This window comes from Salmo trutta, unplaced genomic scaffold (genome assembly GCF_901001165.1).
Source record: "Salmo trutta unplaced genomic scaffold, fSalTru1.1, whole genome shotgun sequence".
Classification (NCBI taxonomy): Eukaryota; Metazoa; Chordata; class Actinopteri; order Salmoniformes; family Salmonidae; genus Salmo; species Salmo trutta.
Genome location: NW_021822469.1, coordinates 127,877 through 149,348, shown reverse-complemented (window position 1 = coordinate 149,348; position 21,472 = coordinate 127,877). Strand labels below are relative to the sequence as shown.

The window sequence follows — 21,472 nt, the reverse complement described above, 5'->3', positions numbered from 1 at the left end:
CCGGTAGTGACGGAACGGCTTTGTGTTGCCGGTAGTGACGGAACGGCTTTGTGTTGCCGGTAGTGACGGAACGGCTTTCTGTTGCCGGTAGTGACGGAACGGCTTTATGTTGCCGGTAGTGACGGAACGGCTTTACGGTAGTGACGGAACGGCTTTATGTTGCCGGTAGTGACGGAACGGCTTTATGTTGCCGGTAGTGACGGAACGGCTTTGTGTTGCCGGTAGTGACGGAACGGCTTTGTGTTGCCGGTAGTGACGGAACGGCTTTGTGTTGCCGGTAGTGACGGAACGGCTTTGTGTTGCCGGTAGTGACGGAACGGCTTTGTGTTGCCGGTAGTGACGGAACGGCTTTATGTTGCCGGTAGTGACGGAACGGCTTTCTGTTGCCGGTAGTGACGGAACGGCTTTATGTTGCCGGTAGTGACGGAACGACTTTATGTTGCCGGTAGTGACGGAATAGCTTTGTCTTTTAAAAATTGTAACAGAAAATCAATCAATCAATCAGTACCTTGGCCAGCTGCTGCTCGGAGGCGAACCCCAGTCCGAACACTGTGTTGGCTCTGCTGTCAGCCCATTGGCCAAACTTCTGGGAGGTCTTGGTGAAGGTCATGTTGGGGGTGATGGTGCTGTTGATGATCACCTGAAGAGAGACAGGAAATTACACGTTAGTAGGAGATGTGGTGGTGCCCCTGGAGGGGGTACGTGCCTTGCTGGGCCACTGGGACATGGAAAAGGGTCAAAGCACAAACAGTTTGGGAAACCTCAGTGGGCCACAGTTTTGCACCTGGGGTGTAATAATCATCAGTCCAAACACTAAAACAAGAGTTTCTATTGGACAAATTCAGGTAGATCCCTTCCATTGACGAAACTTTTTGCAACAGAATAAGCCCCTGAAGTCCTTTGGTTTTCGCCAGACATAATGGGACCCATCTCGTCCAAAAAGTTGACTCCAGTTTGTCAAAAAGCACCTGGATGATCATCAAGACTCTTGGAAGAATGTTCTACGGACAGATGAGTTAAAAGTATAACTTTTTGGATGACATGGGTCCAATTATGCCTGGCGAAAACCAAACACTGCATTCCCCAGAACCTCATACCAACGGTCAAGCATGGTGGTGGTAGTGTGATGGTTTGGAGATGCTTTGCTGCCTCAGGACCTAAGCAACTTGCCTTAATAGAAGGAACCGTGAATTCTGCTCTGTATCAGATCATTCTCCAGGAGAATGTCAGACCATCTGTCTGTGAGCTGAAGCACAGCTGGGCCATGCAGCAAGACAACGATCCAAAACATCAAGTCTACATGAAAATGGCTAAAAAGCTAAACACATTTGAAGTTTTGGAATGGCCTAGTCAAAGTCCAGACCTAATCCCAACTGAGATGTTGTGGCAGGACTTGAAACGAACAGTTCATGCTTGAAAACCCCAAAACGTCGCCGAGTTACAGCAGTTCTGCATGGAAGAGTGGGCCAAAAAACCCTCCACAGCAACGTGAGAGACTGATCAATTAACTACAGGAAGCGTTTGGTTGGAGTCATTGCAGCTGAAGGTGACACCAGTTATTGAGTGTCCTTGGGGACGATTACTTTTACACACTGGGGCAATGAGTGTTGCATAACTTTGTTCATCAAATAAATTAAATAAGTATGCAAATTGTTGTGTTATTTATTCACTCAGGTTCCCTTTATCTAATATTAGGTTTTGGTTGAAGATCTGACAACATTCCAGTATAAAGAAATATGCAAAAGTAGAGAAAATTAGAAAGGGGGGGCCAATATTTTGTTACGGCACTGTATTATATTACTGTTGGTTCTGGCTGGGACTGGGCTGGCCAAGACACACATTATCCCACTGTGCAGAACAACATGGATCTGTGTGTATCAACCTCTGTGCTCTCCATGGAAAAGATGAGCAGAAGTGCTCCTATTGACAAATAGAAAATATAGTTTGTTTTTTTCTCAAGGCTTTCAGTTTCAGTTTCCTGTTTGTTGTTGTTGACACAAGCCACAACTTATTTTGTTCTCAGAACATCTAAAATAATCTTCTTGTACAAGATTTAGAGGTGAAGCTAACCATTTAGCTTCTACAATACAACTCTGGCCAAAGATCAAGCCCTTATACAGCACCAGAAATTAAGTAAATGTGAAATCACTAAATTGTTTTTTTGAAGAAAAAATAAACTAAAATAAACCTCACTTTTGCTAACAGTCTCCTTCCCTTCTGAACTCCAGAGAAAGAAAGACAAAATCAATTTCCATAATGACACAATGACAAGAGAAAGAGCTTGAGGCTTTATGTAATCTGAAGAGGAACAGAGTAATATCAGGACAATTAGATTGGTTTCCTTCGGAGTCTCTGCCGCACACTCACACACACACACTCACACATACACCCTGCCTCCAACTATGTCCAGTATGCACGTATCCACACAGCCCACTGACCCCTATAATGGTCATCACGACTCCCAAGTCCGTATCCCAAAAGGCACCCTATATAGTGGCCTACTCTTGACCAGAGCCTATAGAACTCTGGTCTAAAGTAGTGCACAATGTAGGGAATAGGGAGTAATTTGGGACACAGACCTTCTTAGTTACAGTGTAGTCCAGCTGTTATATACTAGTAGCTGTTTAACAGACCTGTTACTGTAGCATGATTACATTACATTTAGTTACAGTGTAGTCCAGCTGTTATACTATAGCTGTTTAACAGGCCTGTTACTGTAGCATGATTACATTACATTTAGTTACAGTGTAGTCTAGCTGTTACACTCGTAGCTGTTTAACAGGCCTGTTACTGTAGCATGATTACATTACATTTAGTTACAGTGTAGTCTAGCTGTTATACTATAGCTGTTTAACAGGCCTGTTACTGTAGCATGATTACATTACATGTATTAATAGTCTAATGATAGACTGCCTCCTAAATGGTCCTAAGGGCCCTGGTCTAAAGTAGTGCACTATACAGGGAATAGGGTGCTATTTGGGACGTGGTCTGTAATAGACAGAGCCAGTGTTTCCGGGAGAGAAGTGAGTCACTGAGACTGTGATATGGTAAGGAGCGTGATTGATGAAACTGATATACAGTGAGGGAAAAAAGTATTTGATCCCCTGCTGATTTTGTACGTTTGCCCACTGACAAAGAAATGATCAGTCTATAATTTTAATGGTAGGTTTATTTGAACAGTGAGAGACAGAATAACAACAACAAAAAATCCAGAAAAAAAATTTATAAATTGATTTGCATTTTAATGAGGGAAATAAGTATTTTCTGGCTCCCAGGTGTCTTTTATACAGGTAACGAGCCGAGATTAGGAGCACACTCTTAAAGGGAGTGCTCCTAATCTCAGCTTGTTACCTGTATAAAAGACACCTGTCCACAGAAGCAATCAATCAATCAGATTCCAAACTCTCCACCATGGCCAAGACCAAAGAGCTCTCCAAGGATGTCAGGGACAAGATTGTAGACCTACACAAGGCTGGAATGGGCTACAAGACCATCGCCAAGCAGCTTGGTGAGAAGGTGACAACAGATGGAAGAAACACTGACAGTTCTTCTATCTCCCTCGGCCTGGGGCTCCATGCAAGATCTCACCTCGCGGAGTTGCAATGATCATGAGAACGATGAGGAATCAGCCCAGAACTACACGGGAAAATCTTGTCAATGATCTCAAGGCAGCTGGGACCATAGTCACCAAGAAAACAATTGCTAACACACTACGCCGTGAAGGACTGAAATCCTGCAGTGCCCGCAAGGTCCCCCTGCTCAAGAAAGCACATATACATGCCCGTCTGAAGTTTGCCAATGAACATCTGAATGATTCAGAGGACAACTGGGTGAAAGTGTTGTGGTCAGATGAGACCAAAATGGAGCTCTTTGGCATCAACTCAACTCGCCGTGTTTGGAGGAGGAATGCTGCCTATGACACCAAGAACACCATCCCCACCGTCAAACATGGAGGTGGAAACATTAGTCTTTGGGGGTGTTTTTCTGCTAAGGGGACATGATATCCCTAGTTAATATTGGCTGCTAACATGAATGACTTTCATCTCAAAATGTAGGAGGGTGTAAAAGGCAGTTTACATCGGTGTCTTGCAGTTTGAAAATGCGTCACTGTTTATGGCTGCAATGACAGGCTACATTTGGGCAGCGATTGTGCACGGGGGTTGCGAGCTTGGAACCACCCCTTTTCGGGGGTGAGGGTGGGTGGGTGGGGTTGCAGGTCAAGAAGTTTGAGAACAACAGAGCCAGCGAACAGATTGCTGATTTACAGCTATAGGATCTGGTGCAGCACAAATGTCAATTGTAGGGAGAGATGATTGGCATAGTAAATACGCAGCTCCAAAAACTGGGATCCAGAATATAAACTGTTTACCTTGAAGCTCAGCAGCAATGAGGCCGACTGGTCTTACAGTATGAAATGTATATGAAGCTTAATTTGGAATTTGTTGAAATGTATTGTGACATAATCAAAATATGTTGTAGACAAAATAATGAAAATGTCTGTCTGGTAGCATCAATAAATAGACAAAGACGTGTAATTGAACAAGCCATTGTATGTGTAGTTTATTTGACTTGAAAAAACGTACGACTTGGACTCGACTGGAGACTCTGACCGTTCTAGTCGGGACTCGACTGGAGACTCTGACCGTTCTAGTCGGGACTCGACTGGAGACTCTGACCGTTCTAGTCGGGACTCGACTGGAGACTCTGACCGTTCTAGTCGGGACTCGACTGGAGACTCTGACCGTTCTAGTCGGGACTCGACTGGAGACTCTGACCTTGTGACTGGAATAATAGTGACTTGGTCCCACCTCTGGAAACCTCCACATGAACTGAAATCACACACACACACACACACACACACACACACAAGCAAGAACACCCACCCACAAACACTCCTAAACAAAGAAAACATTCTCTGTCCCTCTCTCTCTCTCTGTCTCGGAGCAGCACAGAGAACTGATCCCAACAATTAAGAGACAACACAAGACATGTTAATTACTATGCACCCCTTGTCTCATAGCAACATGGTCCTGCTTCCAGAATTAGGACTAGGAATAACTGACAACCACTCTCCTCCTCTCATTCTTCCTCTACCACCTCGTCCTCCTCCTCTCTCTCTCTCTCCTCCTCCTCTCTCCCTCCCCATTATCACCCATCTCCCTCTTTCCCCTCCATCTCTTCCTCAACCCCCATCTCTCTGCCTCATCCTCCTGTCTCTCTCCCTGCCTCTCCCTCATCCTCCTGTCTCTCCCTGCCTCTCCCTCAACCCCCATCTCTCCCTGCCTCATCCTCCTGTCTCTCTCTCCCTGCCTCATCCTCCTGTCTCTCTCCCTGCCTCTCCCTCATCCTCCTGTCTCTCCCTGCCTCTCCCTCATCCTCCTGTCTCTCCCTGATCCTCCTGTCTCTCCCTGCCTCTCCCTCATCCTCCTGTCCCTCCCTGCCTCATCCTCCTGTCTCTCCCTGCCTCATCCTCCTGTCTCTCCCTGCCTCATCCTCCTGTCTCTCCCTGCCTCATCCTCCTGTCTCTCCCTGCCTCATCCTCCTGTCTCTCCCTGCCTCATCCTCCTGCCTCTCCCTCATCCTCCTGCCTCTCCCTCATCCTCCTGCCTCTCCCTGCCTCCCCCTCCTTTTTATATTTCCCTCACCACCCCATCTCCCTCTCTGCTGAGGAGCTGTCTAACACTCATCTTTTTAGCCAGAGCTCAGACCTCACACAGAGACCTCACACCCTCACACCTCACTGAGAGCCCAGAACACTGTCCAAACCAGACATGCATGACAAATCCCCAGAGCGTTGTATTTCCAATAAAAGGCTCTGTAAAACACTACGTCAGACAAGAGAACTAGAAGAGACGGGGAGTTACACAACAACCTTTACTGACATGCTTTAGAGACACAGCTCAGCTTGTTGTCAAGGTTATCTAGAGGTGACTGTTGCTAGGGGTCGAGGAAGACTTTTCTGAGTTCCCTACCCCCTATGGTTCCCTGGTTCCCTACCCCCTATGGTTCCCTGGTTCCCTACCCCCTATGGTTCCCTGGTTCCCTACCCCCTATGGTTCCCTGGTTCCCTACCCCCTATGGTTCCCTGGTTCCCTACCCCCTATGGTTCCCTGGTTCCCTACCCCCTATGGTTCCCTGGTTCCCTACCCCCTATGGTTCCCTGGTTCCCTGGTTCCCTACCCCCTATAGTCCCTGGTTCTCTGGTTCCCTACCCCCTATGGTCCCTGGTTCCCTGGTTCCCTACCCCCTATGGTTCCCTGGTTCCCTACCCCCTATTGTTCCCTGGTTCCCTGGTTCCCTACCCCCTATAGTCCCTGGTTCTCTGGTTCCCTACCCCCTATGGTCCCTGGTTCCCTGGTTCCCTACCCCCTATGGTCCCTGGTCCCCTGGTGGTGGCTCATCCTATATAACTACTGCTGTACACATTTTTTGTATTAATATACTGTCTGTCTGTCTGTCACACACACACACAGGACTCTAACATGGCTCGTTCTGATATTTCTTCATTTTAATTTTGGGGGTTTGCATGTATTGTTAGATATTACTGCACTGCTGGAGCTAGAAACACCAGCATTACGCTGCACCTGTGATAACATCTGAGTGGCGCAGCGGTCTAAGGCACTGAATCTCAGTGCAAGAGGTCTCACTACAGTCCCTGGTTCGAATCTAGGCTGTATCACATCCGGCCGTGATTGGGAGTCCCATAGGGCGGCACAGTTAAGAATTTGTTCTTAACTGACTTGCCTAGTTAAATAAAGGTTAAATAAAACAAATGAAATAGGTACGCAACCAATAAAATGTGATTTTGAAGTAGTGCACTAAATAGGGAATCGGGCACCATGTGGGACTCATCCCAAGTCCCTGTAGGAAGACCGGTACATTCACAGGGAACAAAGGAGGTTCAGTCTTCAGTATGTGTCTAAGATCTCTCTGACATGTCATGGTTGTGTGTGTTAATGTAAATAACTGGAGTCATCTGTCTCAGTTATTCACACTGTGACAAACCTGATCACACACATGCAGGGGGAGAGAGAGAGAGAACACCCTCCTATCTTAGCCTCCCTACACAGTTGAAATGAGAAACTCTCAGAGGGATACAGTATTAACTTATTCCCAAATCTGAAATCACCCACCCACACAGAGACACAGAGAGAGAGAGAGAGAGAGAGAGAGAAAGAGACACACACAGAGAGAGAGAGAGACACAGAGACACAGAGAGACACACACAGACAGAGAGTTAGACACAGAGACACACAGAGAGAGAGAGAGACACAGAGAGAGAGAGAAAGAGAGAGAGAGAGACACAGAGAGAGAGAGACACAGAGAGAGAGAGAGACACAGAGAGAGAGAGAGACACAGAGAGAGAGAGACACAGAGAGAGAGAGAGAGACACACAAAGAGAGAGAGAGAGAGAGACACAGAGACACAGAGAGACACACAGAGAGAGAGAGAGAGACACAGAGACACACAGAGAGAGAGAGAGAGAGAGAGAGAGACACAGAAAGAGAGACACAGAGAGAGAGAGTTTGGTGTGTGATGACTCAAACCCTGTTCATCCTCTTCATATGAAGGGATGAAGAGATGAAAGGAGGAAGAGGAGGAGGGAGACAGAGAGAAGGGAAATAAAAAGTAGTGAAAGAGACGGAACAAGGAAACAGAATGAGGATGAGAGAATATGAACCCTGCCAGTCATGTGATGTGTAGGATAAATCAGCCAGGAAGATATAATCCCCTTTACACCACTACACACACACACACACACCAACTGTCAGCGTTCCACTGAGATCTGTAAACAGCTTATTGATCTCAGTAGCTGTACCTGGAGGTCGTCGCTTGGCTGTGTGTTTGCCAGTTACGAGGAAATGGAAAACGGTTGGTGTTGGTAGTGAAGACTATCCACAACCCAAATGGCAACCTATTTGCTACAGAGTGCACTACTGTACACCTGACAGGGCCCTAAAGTAGTGGTGTATATAGGGAATAGGGTGGCATTGGGACGCAGCAGCAGCATGTTTAATGAAGCAGGTCTCAGGAGGATAGTGGCACCAGCAGTGATCTGATGTCATCAACAACACCCTCCTAGCTTAACCTCCCTGCACAGTTGAAATGAGAAACTATCTCAGTACTGCATCTCTAATGTCTTCACTAGTCTAAAATCACCCACAGAGACAGAGAGAGAGAGAGCTGTGTAACCTGGTAACTCATTGAAACCAGCAGACGCTGAGCTGTGTAACCTGGTAACTCATTGAAACCAGCAGACGCTGAGCTGTGTAACCTGGTAACTCATTGAAACCAGCAGACGCTGAGCTGTGTAACCTGGTAACTCATTGAAACCAGCAGACGCTGAGCTGTGTAACCTGGAAACTCATTAAAACCAGCAGACGCTAAGATGTGTAACCTGGTAACTCATTGAAACCAGCAGACGCTGAGCTGTGTAACCTGGTAACTCATTGAAACCAGCAGATGCTGAGCTGTGTAACCTGGTAACTCATTGAAACCAGAAGATGCTGAGCTGTGTAACCTGGTAACTCATTAAAACCAGCAGACACTGAGCTGTGTAACCTGGTAACTCATTGAAACCAGCAGATGCTGAGCTGTGTAACCTGGTAACTCATTAAAACCAGCAGACGCTGAGCTGAGTAACCTGGTAACTCATTGAAACCAGCAGATACTGAGCTGTGTAACCTGGTACAGTATGAAGGAAAGAAGAGATTCCCAGGAATACCCAGCCACCTGTAGCCCTACATCATGTCCTACCACAGACAGAAAGATACATCATGTCCTACCACAGACAGACAGAGACGTCATGCCCTACCACAGACAGACCGAGACGTCATGCCCTACCACAGACAGACCGAGACGTCATGCCCTACCACAGACAGACCGAGACGTCATGCCCTACCACAGACAGACCGAGACGTCATGCCCTACCACAGACAGACCGAGACGTCATGCCCTACCACAGACAGACCGAGACGTCATGCCCTACCACAGACAGACCGAGACGTCATGCCCTACCACAGACAGACCGAGACGTCATGCCCTACCACAGACAGACCGAGACGTCATGCCCTACCACAGACAGACCGAGACGTCATGCCCTACCACAGACAGACCGAGACGTCATGCCCTACCACAGACAGACCGAGACGTCATGCCCTACAACAGACAGACCGAGACGTCATGCCCTACCACAGACAGACCGAGACGTCATGCCCTACCACAGACAGACAGACAGAGACGTCATGCCCTACCACAGACAGACAGACAGAGACATCATGTCCTACCACAGACAGACAGACAGAGACATCATGTCCTACCACAGACAGACAGAGACATCATGTCCTACCACAGACAGACAGAGAATAGCACTCTCCACCAGGGATGACCAATGACATGCCAGTTTGGAGTCAGTGAATAGCCAGCTACAGCAGTCCGACCCCCAGCAGTCCTCTCTCTCAGTCGCCCTCTCCTCTGTGTCAGGTAGGAGCAGTTGTCAGTCAGTCAGTGTGTGTGTGTGTGTGGGGGGGGGGTACATAGAACAGGCAGACTTCCAGGACCAGAGAGAGAGCGCATGCAGACTAAGGGACCTTCAAGGGACTGGGAGAAACGGTATGTGTTTTTCTGGAGGTAGAGAGGGACTGGGGAACTGGTAAACAGACTGTAGAAGCCTTGAAGTGCCAACTCAGATAGGATCTCATGAGGCCCACAGAGTTAAGGTCAAATTTTGTTCTGGTCCCAGATGGTAGGAGAAGGAAATCAAAAAAACATTACTTTGCTTTCTGAGGTTAATACAACAATCTCATCAAACCAAATAAATTGCAGTATGTTTGGAGCAAAACGATGAAAAGTAAAACCCATAAAAGATAATTAGTAGACTAAAGAGAGTGTTTTGAAAGTATGCCCAGAAATTGTATCTGCTGAGTTCAATTCGGAGCTCAGCTGGGGTTGATGAAATCTCTCTCTGTGAACTAGTCTTCCTGTTCAGAAGACCTCTATGAGCTCAACACTAAAACACCTGATACACAGACAGGCATTAGGTTACATACCCTGGCTAGTAGTGCACTATGTGGGGAAAAGGGGGAAACTTTCGACGCACACCTAAAGTCAAACAGACAAGCCTTTCAGCCTTGTGTCTATGCAAAGAAAATCACGTCTGGTTTTAGGTAGAAATAAATGTCTGCTTCCATTGGAGAGCTGAGATGATTCTGTTGAGTTGGAACACTTCCTTCCATTGGAGAGCTGAGATGATTCTGTTGAGTTGGAACACTTCCTTCCATTGGAGAGCTGAGATTATTCTGTTGAGTTGGAACACTTCCTTCCACTGGAGAGCTGAGATGATTCTGTTGAGTTGGAACACTTCCTTCCACTGGAGAGCTGAGATGATTCTGTTGAGTTGGAACACTTCCTTCCATTGGAGAGCTGAGATGATTCTGTTGAGTTGGAACACTTCCTTCCATTGGAGAGCTGAGATGATTCTGTTGAGTTGGAACACTTCCTTCCATTGGAGAGCTGAGATGATTCTGTTGAGTTGGAACACTTCCTTCCATTGGAGAGCTGAGATGATTCTGTTGAGTTGGAACACTTCCTTCCATTGGAGAGCTGAGATGATTCTGTTGAGTTGGAACACTTCCTTCCATTGGAGAGCTGAGATGATTCTGTTGAGTTGGAACACTTCCTTCCATTGGAGAGCTGAGATTATTCTGTTGAGTTGGAACACTTCCTTCCACTGGAGAGCTGAGATGATTCTGTTGAGTTGGAACACTTCCTTCCACTGGAGAGCTGAGATGATTCTGTTGAGTTGGAACACTTCCTTCCATTGGAGAGCTGAGATGATTCTGTTGAGTTGGAACACTTCCTTCCATTGGAGAGCTGAGATGATTCTGTTGAGTTGGAACACTTCCTTCCATTGGAGAGCTGAGATGATTCTGTTGAGTTGGAACACTTCCTTCCATTGGAGAGCTGAGATGATTCTGTTGAGTTGGAACACTTCCTTCCATTGGAGAGCTGAGATGATTCTGTTGAGTTGGAACACTTCCTTCCATTGGAGAGCTGAGATGATTCTGTTGAGTTGGAACACTTCCTTCCATTGGAGAGCTGAGATGATTCTGTTGAGTTGGAACACTTCTTCCATTGGAGAGCTGAGATGATTCTGTTGAGTTGGAACACTTCCTTCCATTGGAGAGCTGAGATGATTCTGTTGAGTTGGAACACTTCCTTCCATTGGAGAGCTGAGATGATTCTGTTGAGTTGGAACACTTCCTTCCATTGGAGAGCTGAGATGATTCTGTTGAGTTGGAACACTTCCTTCCATTGGAGAGCTGAGATGATTCTGTTGAGTTGGAACACTTCCTTCCATTGGAGAGCTGAGATGATTCTGTTGAGTTGGAACACTTCCTTCCATTGGAGAGCTGAGATGATTCTGTTGAGTTGGAGAGCTGAGATGATTCTGTTGAGTTGCAACACTTCTTCCATTGGAGAGCTGAGATGATTCTGTTGAGTTGGAACACTTCCTTCCATTGGAGAGCTGAGATGATTCTGTTGAGTTGGAACACTTCCGTCCGTCAACCCTGACGTTGATAATGTCAGAGTCAATAGGTTGATGTCTACACACCGTAGAGAAGAGTATGTATGTGGGCAACATGATGCGTCTGGTTTGTGCCAGGTGTACAGGTGAAAACGAAGACATGGATGTCACAGCAAACCCAATCCACAGAGACAGGTAATGTTCAGTAGCTAGGGGGAGGTGGGTGGAAGCCTGACACAATCCACAGAGACAGGTAATGGTCAGTAGCTAGGGGGAGGTGGGTGGAAGCCTGACACAATCCACAGAGACAGGTAATGTTCAGTAGCTAGGGGGAGGTGGGTGGAAGCCTGACACAATCCACAGAGACAGGTAATGTTCAGTAGCTAGGGGGAGGTGGGTGGAAGCCTGACACAATCCACAGAGACAGGTAATGTTCAGTAGCTAGGGGGAGGTGGGTGGAAGCCTGACACAATCCACAGAGACAGGTAATGTTCAGTAGCTAGGGGGAGGTGGGTGGAAGCCTGACACAATCCACAGAGACAGGTCATGTTCAGTAGCTAGGGGGAGGTGGGTGGAAGCCTGAGACAATCCACAGAGACAGGTCATGTTCAGTAGCTAGGGGGAGGTGGGTGGAAGCCTGACACAATCCACAGAGACAGGTAATGTTCAGTAGCTAGGGGGAGGTGGGTGGAAGCCTGACACAATCCACAGAGACAGGTAATGTTCAGTAGCTAGGGGGAGGTGGGTGGAAGCCTGACACAATCCACAGAGACAGGTAATGTTCAGTAGCTAGGGGGAGGTGGGTGGAAGCCTGACACAATCCACAGAGACAGGTCATGTTCAGTAGCTAGGGGGAGGTGGGTGGAAGCCTGACACAATCCACAGAGACAGGTAATGTTCAGTAGCTAGGGGGAGGTGAGTGGAAGCCTGACACAATCCACAGAGACAGGTCATGTTCAGTAGCTAGGAGGAGGTGGGTGGAAGCCTGACACAATCCACAGAGACAGGTAATGTTCAGTAGCTAGGGGGAGGTGAGTGGAAGCCTGACACAATCCACAGAGACAGGTCATGTTCAGTAGCTAGGAGGAGGTGGGTGGAAGCCTGACACAATCCACAGAGACAGGTAATGTTCAGTAGCTAGGGGGAGGTGGGTGGAAGCCTGACACAATCCACAGAGACAGGTAATGTTCAGTAGCTAGGGGGATTACGTGGTGTAATACGTGGTGGATCTGTTCTCTGCATCATGCTCAGTGGGGTTTCACTGTCAGAGAGGAGATAGGAGCCAGCATCAAGCTGATCTTCATTTAGACACTGTAGCTGTTGGCAGGGTTAGGGGTGATAGTCTCACAGTATATGTCAGACAGACAGGCAGACAGACAGACAGGCAGACAGACAAGCGAGAGAGCAAGACAGAGAGAGCAAGACAGAGAGACAGAGAGAGAGAGAGACAGAGAGAGAGAGAGAGAGAAAGAGAGAGAGAAAGAGAGACAGAAAGAGAAAGAGAAAGAGAGAGAGAGCGACAGAGAGAGAGCGACAGACAGACAGACAGACAGACAGACAGACAGACAGACAGACAGACAGACAGACAGACAGACAGACAGACAGAGAGAGAGACACAGAGAGAGAGACACAGAGAGAGAGACACAGAGAGAGAGACACAGAGAGAGAGACACAGAGAGAGAGACACAGAGACAGAGAGAGAGAGAGAGAGAGAGACAGAGACAGAGAGAGAGCATGTGTAAATATGGTGTGTGGGTGGGGTGCTCCAGGAGTTGCCCTTTAAAGGTTCTTCTCCTAGCCGTCACTCCCCCCCCCACCCCTTTCCTCACATCACCCAGTGACAACACATCAGGGGGGGGTCGTCCCCTCCTCACCCTCTCATAGCCTCAGCAGACTCTCTGGGGAAAATACTAGTTACCCCTCTATCCAACACACACACACACACACACACACACACACACACACACACACACACCCCCCCCCCTGGTCAACAGATTTCTTTAGCTGAACAGTAGTAAAATATATATATAATAATATCATGGTGTACAAGACGCCTGTCTGATTGGACTGATCCATTGTGGAGGCCGTGGGGATGGAACAGTCCATCTCTAAGACATGTGCTACTGAAATTCTATATGGTTACATAAGAACAATGGTGCAACACTAATAAAAATATTATTTTATAACAAATGTGCTTGGATAGCAGTCGCTGTCCGCGGTTCTGAAACATCAGTGCGCTGTTGAATTGGCGCCTTTTCCTAAACCATGTTGCTATGTGGATAATAGCAAAGTTAACCAGCATATTGGTGTTGAGAACAATGCGGCGGAGACAGCAGCGGATTTAGGAGACGAGAAAACAGCACTTGCCTTTAATTGTTTAACAAAATTGAGGAGCAAGGAAACGACAACTTAATTAGGTCTATAATCAATAGCCTAACTGTTAAATGTGCCTGGCTTTAATAAATCATCCATTTATACACTACATATACACAAAAGTATGTGGACACCTCTTCAAATTAGTGGATTTAGGCTATTTCAACCAGACCCATTGCAGACAGGTGTATAATATCAAGCACACCGCCATGTAATCTCCATAGACAAACATTGGCAGTCGAATGGTCATACTGAAGAGCTCCGTGACTTTCAACGTGGCACCATCATAGGAAGCCACCTTCCCAACAAGTCAGTACGTCAAATGTCTGCCCTCCTAGAGCTGCCCCGGTCAACTGTAAGTGCTGTTATTGTGAAGTGTAAACGTCTAGGAGCAACAACGGCTCAGCTGCGAAGTGGTAGGCCACACAAACTCACAGAATGGGACTGCAGAGCGTTGAAGCACGTAGCGTGTAAAAATTGTCTGTCCTCAGTTGCAACACTCACTACCAAGTTCCAAACTGCTTCTGGAAGCAACGTCAGCACAATAACTGTTTGTCCATTCATGAAATGGGTCTCCATGGCCGAGCAGCTGCACACAAGCCTAAGATCACCTTGGGCAATGCCAAGAGTCGGCTGGAGTGGTATAAAGCTCGCCGCCATTGGACTCTGGAGCAGTGGAAACGCGTTCTCTGGAGTGATGAATCACGCTTCACCATCTGGCAGTCCAATGGACGTATCTGGGTTTGGGGGATGCCAGGAGAACGCTACCTGCCCGAATGCACAGTGCCAACTGTAAAGTTAGGCGGTGGAGGGGGTTCTGGGGCTGTTTTTCATGGTTCAGGCTAGGCCCCTTAGTTCCAGTGAAGAGAAATCTTAATGCTACAGCATACAATGACGTTCTAGACGATTCTGTCCTTCCAACTTTGTGGCAACAGTTTGGGGAAGGCCCTTTCCTGTTTCAGCATGACAATGCCCCCCGTGCACAAAGCAGAAATGGTTTGTTGAGATCGATGTGGAAAAACTTGACTGGCATGCACAGAGCCCTAACCTCAACCCCATTGAAGACCTTTGGGATGAATTGGAACGCTGACTGCGAGCCGGACATCAGTGCCCGACCTCACTAATGCTTGTGGCTGAACAGAATCAATTCCTCGCAGCAATGTTCCAACATCTAGTGGAAAGCCTTCCCAGAAGATTACAGGCTTTTATAGCAGCAAAGGGGGGACCAACTCCATATTAATGCCTATGATTTTGGAATGAGATGTTTGACGAGCAGGTGTCCACATACTTTTGGTCATGTTTGAGTGTTTGTTTAATAGCCTACTGATTCCCTGAGCACCAAGCAACAACAACATGTCAGATAAACTATTTCACAAATGCGTGTGTTTTTAATCTTTCCTATACTGTAATAAGGCCTGTCTTCTACTACTTATTTAGAGTGGTTTACACTTCAAATTGTCAGAAAAATTACATTTATTATAATAATAACCCTCAGTAGGTAGCCTAGTGGTTAGAGTGTTGAGCCAGTAACCAGCAGGTAGCCTAGTGGTTAGAGTGTTGGGCCAGTAACCAGCAGGTAGCCTAGTGGTTAGAGTGTTGGGCCAGTAACCAGCAGGTAGCCTAGTGGTTAGAGTGTTGGGCCAGTAACCAGCAGGTAGTCTAGTGGTTAGAGTGTTGGGCCAGTAACCAGCAGGTAGCCTAGTGGTTAGAGTGTTGGACCAGTAACCAGCAGGTAACCTAGTGGTTAGAGTGTTGGACCAGTAACCAGCAGGTAGCCTAGTGGTTAGAGCGTTAGGCCAGTAACCAGCAGGTAGCCTAGTGGTTAGAGTGTTGGACCAGTAACCAGCAGGTAGTCTAGTGGTTAGAGTGTTGGGCCAGTAACCAGCAGGTAGCCTAGTGGTTAGAGTGTTGGGCCAGTAACCAGCAGGTAACCTAGTGGTTAGAGTGTTGGATCAAATCCCCGAACTGACAAAGTAAAAATCTGTCGTTCTGCCCCTGAACAAGGCAGTAAACCCACTGTTCCTAGGCTGTCATTGTAAATAAGAATTTGTTCTTAACTGACTTGCGTAGTTAAATAAAGGTTAAATATAAATATATATATATAAAAAACTAAAATGCTTGATTGCATTTCAATTCATGAATGACTCATATATATATATATATATATATATATATATATATATATATGAGTCATTCATGAATTGAAATGCAATCAAGCATTTTAGTTTTAAAAGAAAATAAGTCGACCCTTGAATGATTAGCGTAAACAATAAATAATAAAGGCTTTACAAAAGCAGAACTCTGGTTTGCTTATCATTTATTTAGTGCTGTTTACATTGTTCCAAACGGTCAGAAAAAATATGTTGTAATCTAACAGCACCTGTTCTGCAAATAACATCCATGCATCGCTTGCTCCTTACCTAATTTTTCTTGATCTCCAGTATTTTCCACAACTCGTCACATTTATTCCACACATCTGACTTCCCCTTCAGCTCCTGAGCAACCAGTAAACATTACCCCGTTTCCAATTCATTTGTCACGTCCTTTGCATCCATTTGCCGTCACGTGTTCAGAGTTTGTTATAACCAATTTATTGATGTGATTATGCTACGCTACGCTACAGGTCAGGTCCTATTGGTCACATGCATGTGATGCATACATGTGTCACGTAAAGAGAGCAAGGGATGAGGGAATGTTTTTCCTAAACAAAATGAGGTATTTCAGTAACAGAACTTTTCAGTCAGAAATGGCAACATGGACAGCGTGATAAACACTTGAAGTTCTCTGTGGTCGATGCAGCAGGGAGGAGAGAGAGATAACGAGTGCTAATCACACAGTCACTCGCTGTAGAAAAATTATTATTAACACAGCGCAGCAAGTCTGAGCACAATCAAATCAATTGCGGTCGGACTCCCTCTACTCATTCGTGTGTCTTAAATGATTTCATCAAACAGTTCGCTTAAAGCATCAGACAAGCTCAGTGAATATAGTTGATTTGATTAAAACACAGAGGATGTGCCTATATATGGTTGCCTAAGATAGTTTGTTGCCAGCCATCCAACCCTGTTCCATGTAACGCAGCCAGCCGTCCAACCCTGTTCCATGTAACGCAGCCAGCCGTCCAACCCTGTTCCATGTGACGCAGCCAGCCAGCCGTCCAACCCTGTTCCATGTGACGCAGCCAGCCAGCCGTCCAACCCTGTTCCATGTGACGCAGCCAGACAGCCGTCCAACCCTGTTCCATGTGACGCAGCCAGCCAGCCGTCCAACCCTGTTCCATGTGACGCAGCCAGCCAGCCGTCCAACCCTGTTCCATGTGACGCAGCCAGCCAGCCGTCCAACCCTGTTCCATGTGACGCAGCCAGCCAGCCGTCCAACCCTGTTCCATGTAACGCAGCCAGCCAGCCGTCAAACCCTGTTCCATGTGACGCAGCCAGCCAGCCGCCCAACCCTGTTCCATGTATCGCAGCCAGCTGTCCAACCCTGTTCCATGTGACGCAGCCAGCCAGCCGTCCAACCCTGTTCCATGTGACGCAGCCAGCCGTCCAACCCTGTTCCATGTAACGCAGCCAGCCAGCCGTCCAACCCTGTTCCATGTAACGCAGCCAGCCAGCCGTCCAACCCTGTTCCATGTGACGCAGCCAGACAGCCGTCCAACCCTGTTCCATGTGACGCAGCCAGCCAGCCGTCCAACCCTGTTCCATATGACGCAGCCAGCCATCCAACCCTGTTCCATGTGACGCAGCCAGCCATCCAACCCTGTTCTATGTGACGCAGCCAGCCATCCAACCCTGTTCCATGTGACGCAGCCAGCCGTCCAATCCTGTTCCAGATGACGCAGCCAGCCAGCCGTCCAACCCTGTTCCATGTATCGCAGCCAGCCGTCCAACCCTGTTCCACGTAACGCAGCCAGCCATCCAACCCTGTTCCATGTGACGCAGCCAGCCATCCAACCCTGTTCCATGTATCGCAGCCAGCCATCCAACCCTGTTCCATGTGACGCAGCCAGCCATCCAACCCTGTTCCATGTATCGCAGCCAGCCATCCAACCCTGTTCTATGTGACGCAGCCAGCCATCCAACCCTGTTCCATGTATCGCAGCCAGCCGTCCAATCCTGTTCCAGATGACGCAGCCAGCCAGCCGTCCAACCCTGTTCCATGTATCGCAGCCAGCCGTCCAACCCTGTTCCACGTGACGCAGCCAGCCAGCCGTCCAACCCTGTTCCATGTAACGCAGACAGCCGTCCAACCCTGTTCCATATGACGCAGCCAGCCAGCCGTCCAACCCTGTTCCATGTGACGCAGCCAGCCAGCCGTCCAACCCTGTTCCATGTGACGCAGCCAGCCAGCCGTCCAACCCTGTTCCATGTGACGCAGCCAGCCAGCCGTCCAACCCTGTTCCATGTGACGCAGCCAGCCAGCCGTCCAACCCTGTTCCATGTAACGCAGCCAGCCAGCCGTCCAACCCTGTTCCATGTGACGCAGCCAGCCGTCCAACCCTGTTCCATGTAACGCAGCCAGCCAGCCGTCCAACCCTGTTCCATGTGACGCAGCCAGCCAGCCGTCCAACCCTGTTCCATATGACGCAGCCAGCCAGCCGTCTAACCCTGTTCCATGTAACGCAGCCAGCCAGCCGTCTAACCCTGTTCCATGTAACGCAGCCAGCCAGCCGTCCAACCCTGTTCCATGTGACGCAGCCAGCCGTCCAACCCTGTTCCATGTAACGCAGCCAGCCAGCCGTCCAACCCTGTTCCATGTGACGCAGCCAGCCAGCCGTCCAACCCTGTTCCATATGACGCAGCCAGCCAGCCGTCTAACCCTGTTCCATGTAACGCAGCCAGCCAGCCGTCTAACCCTGTTCCATGTGACGCAGCCAGCCAGCCGTCCAACCCTGTTCCTTGTAACGCAGCCAGCCAGCCGTCCAACCCTGTTCCATGTGACGCAGCCAGCCATCCAACCCTGTTCCATATGACGCAGCCAGCCAGCCGTCTAACCCTGTTCCATGTAACGCAGACAGCCGTCCAACCCTGTTCCATATGACGCAGCCAGCCTTCCAACCCTGTTCCATGTAACGCAGCCAGCCGTCCAACCCTGTTCCGTGTATCGCAGCCAGCCGTCCAACCCTGTTCCGTGTATCGCAGCCAGCCGTCCAACCCTGTTCCATGTGACACAGCCAGCTGTCCAACCCTGTTCCAGGTGACGCAGCCAGCCAGCCGTCCAACCCTGTTCCATGTGACGCAGCCAGCCAGCCGTCCAACCCTGTTCCATATGACGCAGCCAGCCTTCCAACCCTGTTCCATGTAATGCAGCCAGCCGTCCAACCCTGTTCCGTGTATCGCAGCCAGCCGTCCAACCCTGTTCCGTGTGACGCAGCCAGCCAGCCGTCCAACCCTGTTCCATGTAACGCAGCCAGCCAGCCGTCCAACCCTGTTCCATGTGACGCAGCCAGCCAGCCGTCCAACCCTGTTCCATGTGACGCAGCCAGCCAGCCGTCCAACCCTGTTCCATATGACGCAGCCAGCCAGCCGTCTAACCCTGTTCCATGTAACGCAGCCAGCCTTCCAACCCTGTTCCATGTAACGCAGCCAGCCGTCCAACCCTGTTCCATGTAACGCAGCCAGCCGTCCAACCCTGTTCCATGTAACGCAGCCAGCCGTCCAACCCTGTTCCATGTATCGCAGCCAGCCAGCCGTTCAACCCTGTTCCATGTGACGCAGCCAGCCAGCCGCCCAACCCTGTTCCATGTATCGCAGCCAGCCGTCCAACCCTGTTCCATGTGACGCAGCCAGCCAGCCGTCCAACCCTGTTCCATGTGACGCAGCCAGCCAGCCGTCCAACCCTGTTCCATGTGACGCAGCCAGCCAGCCGTCCAACCCTGTTCCATGTAACGCAGCCAGCCAGCCGTCCAACCCTGTTCCATGTGACGCAGCCAGCCGTCCAACCCTGTTCCATGTAACGCAGCCAGCCAGCCGTCCAACCCTGTTCCATGTGACGCAGCCAGCCAGCCGTCCAACCCTGTTCCATATGACGCAGCCAGCCAGCCGTCTAACCCTGTTCCATGTAACGCAGCCAGCCGTCCAACCCTGTTCCTTGTAACGCAGCCAGCCAGCCGTCCAACCCTGTTCCATGTGACGCAGCCAGCCAGCCGTCTAACCCTGTTCCATGTAACGCAGACAGCCGTCCAACCCTGTTCCATATGACGCAGCCAGCCTTCCAACCCTGTTCCATGTAACGCAGCCAGCCGTCCAACCCTGTTCCGTGTATCGCAGCCAGCCGTCCAACCCTGTTCCGTGTATCGCAGCCAGCCGTCCAACCCTGTTCCATGTGACACAGCCAGCTGTCCAACCCTGTTCCAGGTGACGCAGCCAGCCAGCCGTCCAACCCTGTTCCATGTGACGCAGCCAGCCGTCCAACCCTGTTCCAGGTGACGCAGCCAGCCGTCCAACCCTGTTCCATGTAACGCAGCCAGCCTTCCAACCCTGTTCCATGTGACGCAGCCAGCCGTCCAACCCTGTTCCGTGTATCGCAGCCAGCCGTCCAACCCTGTTCCGTGTGACGCAGCCAGCCAGCCGTCCAACCCTGTTCCATGTAACGCAACCAGCCAGCCGTCCAACCCTGTTCCATGTGACGCAGCCAGCCAGCCGTCCAACCCTGTTCCATGTGACGCAGCCAGCCAGCCGTCCAACCCTGTTCCATATGACGCAGCCAGCCAGCCGTCTAACCCTGTTCCATGTAACGCAGCCAGCCTTCCAACCCTGTTCCATGTAACGCAGCCAGCCGTCCAACCCTGTTCCATGTAACGCAGCCAGCCGTCCAACCCTGTTCCATGTAACGCAGCCAGCCGTCCAACCCTGTTCCATGTATCGCAGCCAGCCAGCCGTTCAACCCTGTTCCATGTGACGCAGCCAGCCAGCCGCCCAACCCTGTTCCATGTATCGCAGCCAGCCGTCCAACCCTGTTCCATGTGACACAGCCAGCCGTCCAACCCTGTTCCATGTGACGCAGCCAGCCAGCCGTCCAACCCTGTTCCATGTGACGCAGCCAGCCGTCCAACCCTGTTCCATGTAACGCAGCCAGCCGTCCAACCCTGTTCCATGTATCGCAGCCAGCCGTCCAACCCTGTTCCATGTGACGCAGCCAGCCAGCCGTCTAACCCTGTTCCAGGTGACGCAGCCAGCCGTCCAACGCAGCCAGCCAGAGACGTCCGTCCCTCCGTCCAGACAGACAGAGACGTCCGTCCCTCCGTCCGTCCAGACAGACAGACAGAGACGTCCGTCCGTCCAGACAGACAGAGACGTCTGTCCCTCCGTCCGTTCAGACAGACAGACAGACACGTCCGTCCGTCCCTCCGTCCGTCCAGACAGACAGAGACGTCCGTCCAGATAGACAGAGACGTCCGTCCAGACAGACAGAGACGTCCGTCCGTCCAGACAGACAGAGACGTCCGTCCGTCCGTCCGTACAGACAGACACGTCCGTCCGTCCGTACAGACAGACACGTCCGTCCGTACAGACAGACACGTCCGTCCGTCCGTCCGTACAGACAGACACGTCCGTCCGTCCGTCCGTACAG

The 21,472-nt window shown here is 49.6% G+C and overlaps 1 protein-coding gene across 1 annotated transcript in view; it reads right to left on the bottom strand.

Moving 5' to 3' along the window:
- Positions 1-21,472, bottom strand: part of homer2 (homer scaffold protein 2) — a gene marked incomplete in the record, with an annotated part of 92,757 nt that overhangs the window by 43,840 nt on the left and 27,445 nt on the right. The window contains 1 exon segment of the mRNA XM_029743969.1: positions 509-640. Coding sequence (XP_029599829.1) covers positions 509-640 — 132 coding nt within the window.